The sequence below is a fragment of the Coregonus lavaretus genome, assembly GCF_964263955.1.
Source record: "Coregonus lavaretus genome assembly, chromosome: 2".
NCBI classification, from domain to species: domain Eukaryota; kingdom Metazoa; phylum Chordata; class Actinopteri; order Salmoniformes; family Salmonidae; genus Coregonus; species Coregonus lavaretus.
The window spans coordinates 25,203,555-25,218,576 of NC_139989.1; the positions used below are offsets into that span (position 1 = coordinate 25,203,555).

The window sequence follows — 15,022 nt, forward strand, 5'->3', positions numbered from 1 at the left end:
AGTCGATGGAATGGTCTGCGACTGTACGTCTGCCTTGTCGAATACTGAACAGTTCACGAGACGCCTCTGCGGTTGGTGAATCCAGGTCAAACACCTTCAGCATCTCCTCAGCAAACAGGTCGAAGGTTGCACATGCGGGGGTTTGACGTTCGAACTCTGCTGTTCCCCAGAGTCGAGCTCGGCCCGTCAGGTGAGTGATGGCATACCCGACCTTAGCCCCCTCCGTGGCGAAGGTCCTTGGCTGCAAGGAGAACTGAAGTCGGCAGCTAGTCAGGAATGGCCGGACCTGGGTAGAATCGCCGTTGAACCGCTCGGGGTTTCCAATCTTGGGTTCCGGGGCAGCGGCTGCAATGACCGGGGCAGGTAACTCGGAGGCAGGGCTGGTGGGCAGACTGGCTGGGGTAAGGTTGGTGAGGAGTTGGATGATCATGGCGAGTTGTTGTTGCTGCTGCTGGGACTGCTGCTGGTGCTGCTGGAACTGCTGATGCTGTTGGTGGCCGACCTGAAGCAGAGAGGTGATGTCGCCGCTCATGCGGCCTAGCTCTCTCTCAGTGTGTTCCAGGCGTAGCATGGCGGTGGGTTGCTCAGGTTCTTCGGTTTCCATGTCGGGGGAAGTGTGCGCTGAGTCCATAATGGTCAGATCGTACTGTCACGGTTCAGACAGACGACAAGAGGACCACAATTGCGTCACACCAGAAAGTTTATTAAACTTAAGGGAAAAGGGAAGTAGGGAGTGAGTGAAGGCTCCAGGGGTTATTCCGTCCAATGTGCTGGGTCTGTGCCCCCCCCCAGTGGCAGCGATGCGTCCGATGACGCCGGTGGTTGGTGGTCCAGAAGTCCTGGGGGGGAGGAAACACAGACACAACGGGGCGGATGAAACAAGGCAGAAGTACAGTTCAAGGGAAATCCAAACACGTTGTAGCAAGGCAGAAGGCTGGTCAGAGTTACCGGGGTCGAAGAGTAGTCAGGAGTCGTAATGGCAGAAAGCAGGTCTGGTTTTCCTGGGGCAGAAGAGTATCCAAGAATCAGGCAGGTCCGGGGTCACAAAACAAGGGTGAGCCAGAAGCGCGAGCAAACAGGTTCCGGGTGTGAGCTTTGCAGACGATCTGACAAAGGAGAGCTGAAAGACAGGACTTTAAATACTGGGAGAGGTTAGTGGGTAATGCAGCGCAGCTGGCAGAGTAATTAGAGCCGAGCAGAGCAGGGACAGGTGGAGCTAGTTAGGCTGAGTAGAGAGAGAGTGGTGAGCAAAGTGGAAGATAGTGGAAACAAATTAAGGTGGTAACCCGGTGGAGTGAGAGGGCTCATGACAATTATGATGGAATTGATCACAGGAGACAGGAACAACAGCTTTATGTCTGGGGCAAGACATCATGTCTATATTATTAATTTGATTGGATTAATGTGTAGATTAGTATGGGTATATTCAAAATATGGATATTTTTTACACAATCAAATATGATGTATTTATATTACTCTCTGCAGATACTCCATTGACCGCCATACCGATCTGGAGAGACTGTTCAACATTGATTCTGTAAACGGCACCATTACAACACTGAAAGGCCTCGACAGGGAGATGTCAAGATGGCATAACATCTCTGTTGTTGCAACTGAAATAAGTAAGATAAACATCCCTTTTCTATAACTTTTTTTGTAAAACATCTTGTGCATGTTCTCTCAATTTTGTGGCCTTTGTTATTACACAAATTGGTGATGCTAGAGGCTTTTATGCACTTTTCAAAATAGACAAAGACACATAAATGGGATGTGAAAGCTGTACATGTTCACATATCTGCTTATGTTACACCCATCAGATGTCCCAGGTCTAAATCAGTCCCTGATTAGAGGGGAAGAAATAAAAAAAGCAGTGGAACTGGCTTCGAGGTCCAGATTTAAATTTAAGGGGTCTACTGTATGGGCCTGCTAACACACTTCCAAACATCTTGTTTAGGTAACCCTCGCCAAACCACTCGAGTCCCAGTGTTCATCAGGGTCCTGGACGTTAACGACAATGCACCTGAATTTGCCATGTATTACGAGACATTTGTCTGTGAAAATGTCCAATCTGGACAGGTAAAGTAGACATCATAATACTAAGAATGCTGAGGAAAAGCCTGAAGAAAGTACATATGTTTTCGAATGCCTTTTTGTTTCACTATCCACAGCTGATTCAGACGATAAGTGCGGTTGACACAGATGAACCTCTTGTTGGACATAAGTTTGTCTTCAGCATAAGCTCCTCCAATCCAAACTTCACTATCGTTGACAATGAAGGTAAACGTTAGCCTTCTGTCATTTTTTATTGACTAGTAGCATTTACAAGTAGTCAATGATGCTTTGTATCTGGCCATTATCTGTTCATACTGTACACTGTAAACAAATATGTTGTCATTTTTACAGTACAATACTGGCAGCACAGAAGCCAGTAACTTACTGTAGATTTACAGGACATTTACAGAAACACAATCCTACAGCATATTACTGTAACACCTGACTACAGCAACATGCTGTATTTCTAGAGGTTAGGAAACTGTTGTAGACTTACAGTGAAGGCAGCTAGTGCCAAAGATGGGCAGTATTTCTGTTATTTGATATAGGTATTTCAATACTTATTTTGTAATTTGTATATCATTGGCCTGAAGTACAATTTATTTATTTTGTGACAGTTTAATTAGAATACATCTATCTTGTATTTTCAAATATAGAAATTAACTTGTAAGTAGCCCGCTTAACTACAACAACATTCATGGTAACATAATATTTTTACTTGCTACAATTTGACTGTGATATGCTCTTGTTTATCTACCTTAGTTTAATGCACTGACTGTAAGTTGCTCTGGATAAGAGTGTCTGCTAAATGACCAAAATGTACATGTACATTTAAAAATAAACACTTGCAAAGCACACTGCTAGGTATTATTCTAATGAGCTCCGCCCTCAAAGAAGGCCACATTTGATCAAAATACAAATAGTTTGAGAGTGGAACTCATTAGAATAATACCCAGCAGTGTACTTTGCAAGTGTCCATTTTCACAATTAAATTTTGGTCATTTAGCAGACGCTCTTGTCTAGACCGACTTACAGTCAGTGCATTAAACTAAAGTTGATAAATAAATAAACACATATCACAGTCATAGCAAGTAAAACGTTTCTGTAACCATCACTGAGAATGTTGTTGTAGTTAAGGATACATTGGTCTTCAAGATATTTTTTATTTGTAACAAGATACCTTTTGATGCATCTTTGCCCAGCTCTGGCTAGTGCCAAGTATGTTACTATAATATTCACAGTAACTTGCCACCAGCGTCCTTAAAGTTAATGTAATATCAGAGCAATGCTACAGTACCATACTGTAAAATGTGCCTACTATAGGTATTTCCATATTACAGCATATTTATGAATATTAGGTGTTTTATATCACTTGCGCTTCTAGAGATCTAAACAAATGCTTCAAAACTGGCCGTGAGTACAAGGCAAAACAGACCAGAAGAACTTAGCAAAACAGGCAACCAGTAAAGGTTTAAGACTTGCTACCACTCTAATATGTTTCTTATACACATTACATTTATACATTTGTAGGACACTACTACCACATATCAGTTCAATTGGTACAGCATTCTCACTAACGGGTGAATATAGCCACTTACAAGGCACGCCTCTAAATATGTTAATGAGCCAGCAATCCTTTCCCCTCCAACAAAATATTTCCACAATGCACCCTCATTTACATAATGCTTCAGTAAATATAGAGCAAAACAGCAATACAGTACTTCATTGTTAAATTGTATTGTAATACAATTACAACAATTGCTAACACTGAATATGTAATTATATATTACAGCATACCAATGAATATTTGGTGTTTTATATTACTTGCACTTGTAGAGGCCTTAACAAATGTTTCTAAACTGGCAGTGACTACAGGGCAAAACAGATCAAAAGGATATGGCTAAACACGCAACCATTACAGGTTTAAGATTTGCTGCCTCTCTGATCTGTCCCCTACACATATTAGGGGTGACCTGAGGGGCTTTGAGGTACCAGAACGCATGAAAAAAAATCACCTTTATAATAAAGCATTATTATTGCTTTTGTGTACTGGCATACAGCAGTAGAGTAGAGGCGCTTGCACACATTGGGGGAAAAGTTTGTAGCCCAGGGACAGGAACATTATTGGCCTTTTATGAACGGATTTCATGCAATTCTACATACACTGCTCAAAAAAAATAAAGGGAACACTTAAACAACACAATGTAACTCGAAGTCAATCACACTTCTGTGAAATCAAACTGTCCACTTAGGAAGCAACACTGATTGACAATACATTTCACATGCTGTTGTGCAAATGGAATAGACAACAGGTGGAAATTATAGGCAATTAGCAAGACACCCCCAATAAAGAAGTGGTTCTGCAGGTGGTGACCACAGACCACTTTTCAGTTCCTATGCTTCCTGGCTGATGTTTTGGTCACTTTTGAATGCTGGCGGTGCTTTCACTCTAGTGGTAGCATGAGACGGAGTATACAACCCACACAAGTGGCTCAGGTAGTGCAGCTCATCCAGGATGGCACATCAATGCGAGCTGTGGCAAGAAGGTTTGCTGTGTCTGTCACCGTAGTGTCCAGAGCATGGAGGCGCTACCAGGAGACAGGCCAGTACATCAGGAGACGTGGAGGAGGCCGTAGGAGGGCAACAACCCAGCAGCAGGACCGCTACCTCTGCCTTTATGCAAGGAGGAGCAGGAGCAGCACTGCCAGAGCCCTGCAAAATGACCTCCAGCAGGCCACAAATGTGCATGTGTCTGCTCAAACGGTCAGAAACAGACTCCATGAGGGTGGTATGAGGGCCCGACGTCCACAGGTGGGGGTTTTGCTTACAGCCCAACACCGTGCAGGACGTTTGGCATTTGCCAGAGAACACCAAGATTGGCAAATTCGCCACTGGCGCCCTGTGCTCTTCACAGATGAAAGCAGGTTCACACTGAGCACATGTGACAGACGTGACAGAGTCTGGAGACGCCGTGGAAAGCGTTCTGCTGCCTGCAAAATCCTCCAGCATGACCGGTTTGGCGATGGGTCAGTCATGGTATGGGGTGGCATTTCTTTGGGGGGCCGCACAGCCCTCCATGTGCTCGCCAGAGGTAGCCTGACTGCCATTAGGTACCGAGATGAGATCCTCAGACCCCTTGTGAGACCATATGCTGGTGCGGTTGGCCCTGGGTTCCTCCGAATGCAAGACAATGCTAGACCTCATGTGGCTGGAGTGTGTCAGCAGTTCCTGCAAGAGGAAGGCATTGATGCTATGGACTGGCCCGCCCGTTCCCCAGACCTGAATCCAATTGAGCACATCTGGGACATCGTGTCTCGCTCCATCCACCAACGCCACGATGCACCACAGACCCAGGAGTTGGCGGATGCTTTAGTCCAGGTCTGGGAGGAGATCCCTCAGGAGACCATCCGCCACCTCATCAGGAGCATGCCCAGGAGTTGTAGGGAGGTCATACAGGCACGTGGAGGCCACACACACTACTGAGCCTCATTTTGACTTGTTTTAAGGACATTACATCAAAGTTGGATCAGCCTGTAGTGTGGTTTTCCACTTTAATTTTGAGGGTGACTCCAAATCCAGACCTCCATGGGTTGATAAATTTGATTTCCATTGATCATTTTTGTGTGATTTTGTTGTCAGCACATTCAACTATGTAAAGAAAAAAGTATTTAATAAGATTATTTCATTCATTCAGATCTAGGATGTGTTGTTTAAGTGTTCCCTTTGTTTTTTTGAGCAGTGTATTTTTAGATGACTGAAGACTTTAGCAGAATAGTTTTTAATACCTCACAAATCGAAATGACAGGCTACTTTGACACAGACAAACTGAGAATCTGAGATCAATAAAAACGACCTTGTCTTGAATCCATCAATGGCCTAGGGCTAGGTGTGTGGAGACACATACAGTATATTGTACAATATGCAGAAGAAAATATAGTTCTAAAAAAGCTTTACAGTTTCACTGACTCACCCAATGATGCGCAGCTCACTCACCGGCGATGGCTGGTGTCAAAAGCCTCTCTCCTGTTTTACTTTGTAAAACAATGCTGTTCGCTCAATAGGCCTATTTGGTGAGCCTACAGGCTGATTGGTCTTCTCTTTTCCACAGGAGCCATTTGCTTTCCAATCTGTCTTTTCCCACGATTGGATTTGAAATATTGCGATAGGCCTGTTTTGGCTGCATGTCAGTGTAGCGGAATGCCATTGAGCCCCCAAAATGCATTGCTCTTTACAGTACTGTTTTGTAATATAGAATTACAGTAGCTAACTGTACAATTTTTGCTGTGAATTTACAGCAATTTGTTACAGTGATGGTGTGAGATGTATTATGTCCTTTTTTTAACCTATGGAGCTGCAACAATACAAGCTTTAGGGGGACCATTTGTTTAAAACATTAGAAACTACCTTTCATTTCTCATATCCTCTATTTCTTTCCTCTGCGATCCACCCCTTAGATAACACAGCCAGGATCCTGACTCGGAGGGCAGGATTCAGCCGGCGTGAGATGAATACCTACCTACTGCCCGTAGTGATCTCGGACAATGACTACCCTATCCAGAGCAGCACCAGCACTTTGACTGTGAACGTGTGTGCCTGCGACAGCCGGGGGAACATGCAGTCCTGCAACACTGAGGCTCTGCTGTCTGCCGGGCTGAGCACTGGAGCCCTGGTGGCTATCCTGCTCTGTGTCATTATCCTCTTGAGTAAGTATTACTATCAATCACACTGGTACAGACAGTCAACAGCCTTGTGTAGAGCCCATAGGGCTCTGGTCAAATTTAGAGAAATCTAGGGAATATGGTGCCATTTGGGAGACTCCCAAATCAAACAGAGTCAGAGCACTCAAGTACTCTTCTTAAGTCTAAACATACGGTACAGTAGAACCCACTTATCCACTTATTAAAAGGTGGGGGCAATTATTCTGGGCTGTGTTGGACTCTACCACAACTAACTATACTGCACTGTGCTGAACTGGTCTGTAGCCACAAAGTCCTTCGACAGCACTTAAATCCACTGTGTTACTTCTGTGACTCTACACCTTGTTCTTCTTTGTGTCTATTCCTTTCATTATCAAACTTCTTCAACTAAAGATAGTTGAAAGTAGGACCACTCGCTGAGACATTACTTTGCTGGCTGCTTGTGTAAATAGTGTGTTTTCTCATGAAAATGGTGCAGCGGGATGAAAGCTTTCATTAGTGGATATATCCACTTGACAAAAAGGTCTTTGTGTTTTTCCGTGCTAAAGTAGGTCACATGCTATTTCCTGACTTCCTAAAGCACCACTTCAGCCCCCTTTGTGAGCTAATGCAGTATGTAAACGCACACAGTGCAAAACAGCAAGTGTGCATGTAATTTTCCCCGGCAAAAAGCTAAAATATGTAGTGCTTATGTTCAAGGGTATATCAATAAGTAATGGCCAAAAAACTTACTTTGAACCTGATACTGCACTTGGCCAAGCATAACCCAGTGCCACCTAAAGAGCATCATCTAGGAGCCATAAAAAGTCATGACAGTGACCTATCGGCAACATAAATACCAATCCACTCAGTTTTGCTTCACATCGTACCTAAGAACAGCCCTTAGCCAAGTGTTATGCACGATATTACAACGGTTCTAATGTGCCTGAGTGTTTGCCATTCTTCCTCCTCACTCGATACTGCAGACACCCAGCTCATCTATTGACGTGTTCACCTGTTCATGTGTATGCTCTCTTTCTTTCACAAACACTTGTTCCATGATCTCCGTTTAACTAGAATCATGTTCGCATCCTCACCTAGCCACTGATCCCTCGCTAGCAAATTAAGTATTGACATATCTTCCACTGCATGCCTGTTCCTCCTCACAGTCCCACTTCACTTGTCTGTCTCGCACTGAAGAGAGCTCTACTGTAGCTCTGGCTTCTGGCTCACGCAGATTGGAAGTGCTGAAGGTTGAACCCCATGCTCGCCTCTTGAGCGAAATATCATGACATCTGCTCATTATCCAATGGTTTTCTCGCTTGAACCCCTATGACAGGCTGTCTAATTTACCTCTTCTACGCCTCCGACAGACAGGCAGGCAGTCAGTAGGCGCTGGGCTGGAACGGTTTGCCCTCCTGCTCCTCCTCCTCCTCCTCCTCCTCCTCGCCACCCCAAACAACCCAAAACCACGGCATGGGTCAGTCAGAAAGGTCTGGAAACAGGGCCTCTAAAGAGCCCCTCCTGCAGAGAGAGCTTTATAATTAACGCCTAAGTGGGAGGCAGGTAGAGCACTACAGCACCTGCTGAGAGGTGGAAAGAGGAGGAGGAGGAAGAGGAGGAGGAGGGAGTAACACTGGCTGGCTTCAGCATGAAGCCCCAATGAGAGGGAATATTTTTTGCTATTTTTGCTCCTTTTTCATGAAAATAATGAGCTGTATCCCACAATAATCCCACGCTCTCATAGTGCCACTCTGGATGCAAATTCCTGCACATGCTGGCAAGTTTTGATTAAAAGTCTGGCTCAAAAATGAAAATATGATAAGATGCATTTAATCATGTGTGTAAGGGTAGTCTGACTTCAGAGAGAAAAAAGGAAGCACTCTTTCAAGTGCTACAGCTTTTCTACAGTGAATGTGACGTTAAGCGGAAAAGAGAAAGAAAATCTTTTCTGCTCAATCTTTAATACAAGGAGGTGAGTGCAGCGGATTTATCCCAGATAGCAAATGTGTCTTTCTCTCTTCTGTGAATTTCTGAGTCTCCTTAATGCATGACACATGTATCGAAGCACACTCCTCTCCTCTCCCATCTCATACTCAAGTTCTTCTCTCTCTTTCCCTCTCTCTTTGTGTCTATAGTGATCGTGGTGCTGTTCGCTGCCCTGAGGAGGCAGCAGAGGAAGAAGGAGCCTCTGATCATCTCCAAAGAGGATGTGAGAGACAACGTCGTCAGCTACAATGATGAAGGGGGCGGAGAGGAGGACACCCAGGCCTTTGATATCGGCACGCTGCGCAACCCAGAGGTGATGGACGCTAAGAAGCTGCGCAGGGACATCATCCCAGAGATGCTCTTTCCCTTCCAGAGGACATCACCTATAAAGGATAACGCCGACGTCAGAGAATTCATTCACGGGAGGCTCCATGAGAACGACTCGGACCCCACCGCACCGCCCTACGACTCCCTGGCCACCTACGCCTACGAGGGGAGCGGCTCGCTAGCCGAGTCCCTCAGCTCCCTGGAGTCTGGATGTACGGAGGGGGACCAGGAGTATGATTACCTCAGCAACTGGGGACCACCATTCAAAAAACTAGCAGACATGTATATAGGGAAGGACACGGCGAGAGAAACCTAGATCACAGTTAGGCCTATAATAAAGCAGCTCATCATCAACGTCATGTCTCAATAATCTCTCACACACTTTCCTCCCACCAATCCATTGATTCATATGAATGGTCAAGTAGAATTCAAGACTTGAACATTAAACTCAATACTGGTGGTGACATTTCTCACAGTTTTACTGTTTTTGGTATAATCAGTAAAGATGCCTTTGAATTTAAAATTTTAGGAAAATTTGTGAACAATGGTGTGGACAATGTGTTTTGTAACTGAGGAGCGAGATAGTAGTCTTGTATACTATCAATGTTTAATGGGAAAACATATTCATTAAAAAAAAAAGTTCAAAAAATAGCTTTTCTTGCTAAGTGAATTTGAAATAGATACATGTATGAACTGTTTTTCCATGATGGACATACTATATCCTATTTGCTATCTTTGTTTGACAAGCAATGTTCATGTGAACGGTTGGTAAGATTTATTCGTCAAACAGTGGATCCATTTCATCATAGGTATACAATGTAATAAGGACGTGTACGTTGTAGGGTAACTGTCACACGCTGAATTCATGTTGTTTGAATGCCAAGTCGAATTGTTTTATATTTATATTTTTATACTTATTTTATTAATAAAAATTCTAAAAAAAAACACTTCACTTTTTCCCTATTTTTCCATAGATAAGTGCATATTTCATGCCTTGGCCTCTATGAAATACAAATTGATACATCATATCAGTGGAATTTGATAGTATCACAGTTCCACAATATTCAGCAGATGATGCGCATTGTAAATCTTACATGGCCACATCTGAACTACGGAAAACTACACGAGCTACAACCACCACCTCAATTTATTGTTAGGCACTATGGTGCAATATAAATCTGGTAGCAGTAATATATCAGCATCATGGGTATTGCTAGGGAGGTTTTTCATAATATGATCAATAGCTCTTGAATCTCCCTTTATGGACACATTTTCTCTTGTTGAATTAGTGTTCTGTTTTTTTCCCCCATCCAATTTATTATATTCCAGCTATCTTTCTCTCTCTTCCCTCCGATGTTACACACAACATTAACTTCCTACTTGTTTAGTCCAAGCACAATTATGGATAATGTAGCTGTATGCATATTTTGAGACGAGTGGAATCAAATCCAATGTAGCAAATGGCTGTGTCCCAAAATGGCACTGTATTGCCTACATGGTGAGCTACAGTGAGGGAAAAAAGTATTTGATCCCCTGCTGATTTTGTATGTTTACACACTGACAAAGACATGATCAGTCTATAATTTTAATGGTAGGTTTATTTGAACAGTGAGAGATGGAATAACAACAACAAAATCCAGAAAAACGCATGTCAAAAATGTTATAAATTGATTTGCATTTTAATGAGGGAAATAAGTATTTGACCCCTCTGCAAAACATGACGTAGTACTTGGTGGCAAAACCCTTGTTGGCAATCACAGAGGTCAGATGTTTCTTGTAGTTGGCCACCAGGTTTGCACACATCTCAGGAGGGATTTTGTTCCAGTCCTCTTTGCAGATCTCCTCCAAGTCATTAAGGTTTCGAGGCTGACGTTTGGCAACTCGAACCTTCAGCTCCCTCCACATATTTTCTATGGGATTAAGGTCTGGAGACTTGCTAGGCCACTCCAGGACCTTAATGTGCTTCTTCTTGAGTCACTCCTTTGTTGCCTTGGCCGTGTGTTTTGGGTCACTGTCATGCTGGAATACCCATCCACGACCCATTTTCAATGCTCTGGCTGAGGGAAGGAGGTTCTAACCCAAGATTTGATGGTACATGGCCCCGTCCATCGTCCCTTTGATGCGGTGAAGTTGTCCTGTCCCTTTAGCAGAAAAACACCCCCAAAGCATAATGTTTCCACCTCCATGTTTGACGGTGGAGATGGTGTTCTTGGGGTCATAGGCAGCATTCCTCCTCCTCCTCCAAACACGGTGAGTTGAGTTGATGCCAAAGAGCTCAATTTTGGTCTCATCTGACCACAACACTTCCACCCAGTTCTCCTCTGAATCATTCAGATGTTCATTGGCAAACAGACGGCCCTGTATATGTGCTTTCTTGAGCAGGGGGACTTTGCGGGCGCTGCAGGATTTCGGTCCTTCACGGCGTAGTGTGTTACCAATTGTTTTCTTGGTGACTATGGTCCCAGCTGCCTTGAGATCATTGACAAGATCCTCCTGTGTAGTTCTGGGCTGATTCCTCACTGTTCTCATGATCATTGCAACTCCACGAGGTGAGATCTTGCATGGAGCCCCAGGCAGAGGGAGATTGACAGTTCTTTTGTGTTTCTTCCATTTGCGAATAATCGCACCAACTGTTGTCACCTTCTCACCAAGCTGCTTGGCGATGGTCTTGTAGCCCATTCCAGCCTTGTGTAGGTCTACAATCTTGTCCCTGACATCCTTGGAGAGCTCTTTGGTCTTGGCCATGGTGGAGAGTTTGGAATCTGATTGATTGATTGCTTCTGTGGACAGGTGTCTTTTATACAGGTAACAAACTGAGATTAGGAGCACTCCCTTTAAGAGTGTGCTCCTAATCTCAGCTCGTTACCTGTATAAAATACACCTGGGAGACAGAAATCTTTCTGATTGAGAGGGGGTCAAATACTCATTTCCCTCATTGAAATGCTAATCAATTTATAACATTTTTGACATGCGTTCTTCTGGATTTTTTTGTTGTTATTCTGTCTCTCACTTTTCAAATAAACCTACCATTAAAATTATAGACCGATAATTTCTTTGTCAGTGGGCAAACGTACAAAATCAGCAGAGGATCAAATACTTTTTTCCCTCACTGTAGTAGGCCTAGCTGATGGGATCCTCCTCTTTTTAATGGAGGCCATCACTCTGTTTTCTCAAGCAATTGCATAGCCTATAGAAATGTTGTGCAACATGAGCTCATTGGCTCTCATGAAGTGTTTTATTACATTTACATTACATTTACGTCATTTAGCAGACGCCCTTATCCAGAGCGACTTACAAATTGGTGCACTCACCCTATAGCCAGTGGGTTAACCACTTTACAATATTTTATTTTTGTTTTTGTTTTGGGGGGGGGGTAGAAGGATTACATTATCCTATCCCAGGTATTCCTTAAAGAGGTGGGGTTTCAAATGTCTCAGGAAGGTGGTGAGTGACTCCGCTGTCCTGGCGTCGTGAGGGAGCTTGTTCCACCATTGGGGTGCCAGAGCAGCGAACAATTTTGACTGGGCTGAGCGGGAACTATGCTTCCGCAGAGGAAGGGGAGCCAGCAGGCCAGAGGTGGATGAACGCAATGCCCTCGTTTGGGTGTAGGGACTGATCAGAGCCTGAAGGTACGGAGGTGCCGTTCCCCTCACTGCTCCATAGGCAAGCACCATGGTCTTGTAACGGATGCGAGCTTCAACTGGAAGCCAGTGGAGTGTGCGGAGGAGGGGGGTGACGTGAGAGAACTTGGGAAGGTTGAACACCACAACCGCTTCCTGTGTAAGGCAGGGTCGTACTCTCCGAATGTTGTAGAGCATGAACCTGCAGGATCGGGTCACCGCCTTGATGTTAGCGGAGAACGACAGGGTGTTGTCCAGGGTCACGCCAAGGCTCTTCGCACTCTGGGAGGAGGACACAACGGAGTTGTCAACCGTGATGGCGAGATCATGGAACGGGCAGTCCTTCCCCGGGAGGAAGAGCAGCTCCGTCTTGCCAGGGTTCAGCTTGAGGTGGTGATCCGTCATCCATACTGATATGTCGGCCAGACATGCAGAGATGCAATTCGCCACCTGGTTATCAGAAGGGGGAAAGGAGAAGATTAGTTGTGTATCGTCAGCGTAGCAATGATAGGAGAGGCCATGTGAGGATATGACAGAGCCAAGTGACTTGGTGTATAGGGAGAAAAGGAGAGGGCCTAGAACTGAGCCCTGGGGGACACCAGTGGTGAGAGCACGTGGTGCGGAGACAGCTTCTCGCCACGCCACTTGGTAGGAGCGACCGGTCAGGTAGGACGCAATCCAGGAGTGAGCCGCGCCGGAGATGCCCAGCTCAGAGAGGGTGGAGAGGAGGATCTGATGGTTCACAGTATCAAAGGCAGCAGACAGGTCTAGAAGGACAAGAGCAGAGGAGAGAGAGTTAGCTTTAGCAGTGCGGAGAGCCTCCGTGACACAGAGAAGAGCAGTCTCAGTTGAATGACCAGTCCTGAAACCTGACTGGTTTGGATCAAGAAGGTCATTCTGAGAGAGATAGCAAGAGAGTTGACTAAAGACGGCACGCTCAATAGTTTTGGAAAGAAAAGAAAGAAGGGATACTGGTCTGTAGTTGTTGACATCAGTGGGATCGAGTGTTGGTTTTTTGAGAAGGGGTGCAACTCTCGCTCTCTTGAAGACGGAAGGGACATAGCCAGCGGTCAAGGATGAGTTGATCAGCGAGGTGAGGTAGGGGAGAAGGTCACCGGAGATGGTCTGGAGAAGAGAGGAGGGGATGGGGTCAAGCGGGCAGGTTGTTGGGCGGCCAGCAGTCACTAGTCGCAAGATTTTATCTGGAGAGAGAGGGGAGAAAGAAGTCAAAGCATAGGGTAGGGCAGTGTGAGCAGGACCAGCAGTGTCATTAGACTTAACAAACGAGGATCGGATGTCGTCAACCTTCTTTTCAAAGTGGTTGACGAAGTCATCCACAGAGAGGGAGGAGGGGGGGGTGGGGGGGAGGATTCAGCAGTGAGGAGAATGTGGCAAAGAGCTTCCTAGGGTTAGAGGCAGATGCTTGGAATTTAGAGTGGTAGAAAGTGGCCTTAGCAGCAGAAACAGATGAAGAAAATGTAGAGAGGAGGGAGTGAAAAGATGCCAGGTCGGCAGGGAGTTTAGTTTTCTTCCATTTCCGCTCAGCTGCCCGGAGCTCTGCTCTGTGAGCTCGCAATGAGTCATCAAGCCACGGAGCTGGAGGGGAGGACCGAGCCGGCCGGGAGGATAGGGGACACAGGGAGTCAAAGGATGCAGAAAGGGAGGAGAGGAGGGTTGAGGAGGCAGAATCAGGAGATTGGAGGGAGAAGGATTGAGCAGAGGGAAGAGATGATAGGATGGAAGAGGAGAGAGTAGTGGGAGAGAGAGAGCGAAGGTTGCGGCGGCGCGTTACCATCTGTGTAGGGGCAGAGTGAGTAGTGTTGGAGGAGAGCGAGAGAGAAAAGGATACAAAGTAGTGGTCGGAGACATGGAGGGGAGTTGCAGTGAGATTAGTAGAAGAGCAACATCTAGTAAAGATGAAGTCAAGCGTATTGCCTGCCTTGTGAGTAGGGGGGGGCGGTGAGAGGGTGTCAAAAGAGGAGAGGAGTGGAAAGAAGGAGGCAGAGAGAAATGAGTCAAATGTAGACATAGGGAGGTTGAAATCCCCCAAAACTGTGAAGGGTGAGCCATCCTCAGGAAAGGAACTTATCAAGGCGTCAAGCTCATTGATGAACTCTCCAAGGGAACCTGGAGGGCGATAGATGACAAGGATATTAAGCTTAAATGGGCTAGTGACTTTGACAGCGTGGAATTCAAATGAGGAGATAGACAGATGGGTTAGGGGAAAAATTGAGAATGACCACTTGGGAGAGATGAGGATTCCTGTGCCACCACCCCTCTGACCAGATGCTCTCGGGGTATGCGAGAACACATGGTCAGACGAGGAGAGAGCAGTAGGAGTAGCAGTGTTTTCAGTGG

General features: G+C 45.4%; 1 protein-coding gene across 1 annotated transcript in view; it reads left to right on the plus strand.

Moving 5' to 3' along the window:
- Positions 1-9,360, plus strand: part of LOC311137901 (cadherin-10-like) — a gene marked incomplete at both ends in the record, with an annotated part of 37,038 nt that extends 27,678 nt beyond the window's left edge. The window contains 5 exons of the mRNA XM_084172508.1: positions 1,486-1,622; positions 1,955-2,076; positions 2,169-2,277; positions 6,507-6,755; positions 8,867-9,360. Of these exons, the coding sequence (XP_084028634.1) occupies positions 1,486-1,622; positions 1,955-2,076; positions 2,169-2,277; positions 6,507-6,755; positions 8,867-9,360 (1,111 nt within the window). The remainder of the gene's footprint in view (positions 1-1,485; positions 1,623-1,954; positions 2,077-2,168; positions 2,278-6,506; positions 6,756-8,866) is intronic.
- Positions 9,361-15,022: the final 5,662 nt, after the last annotated feature.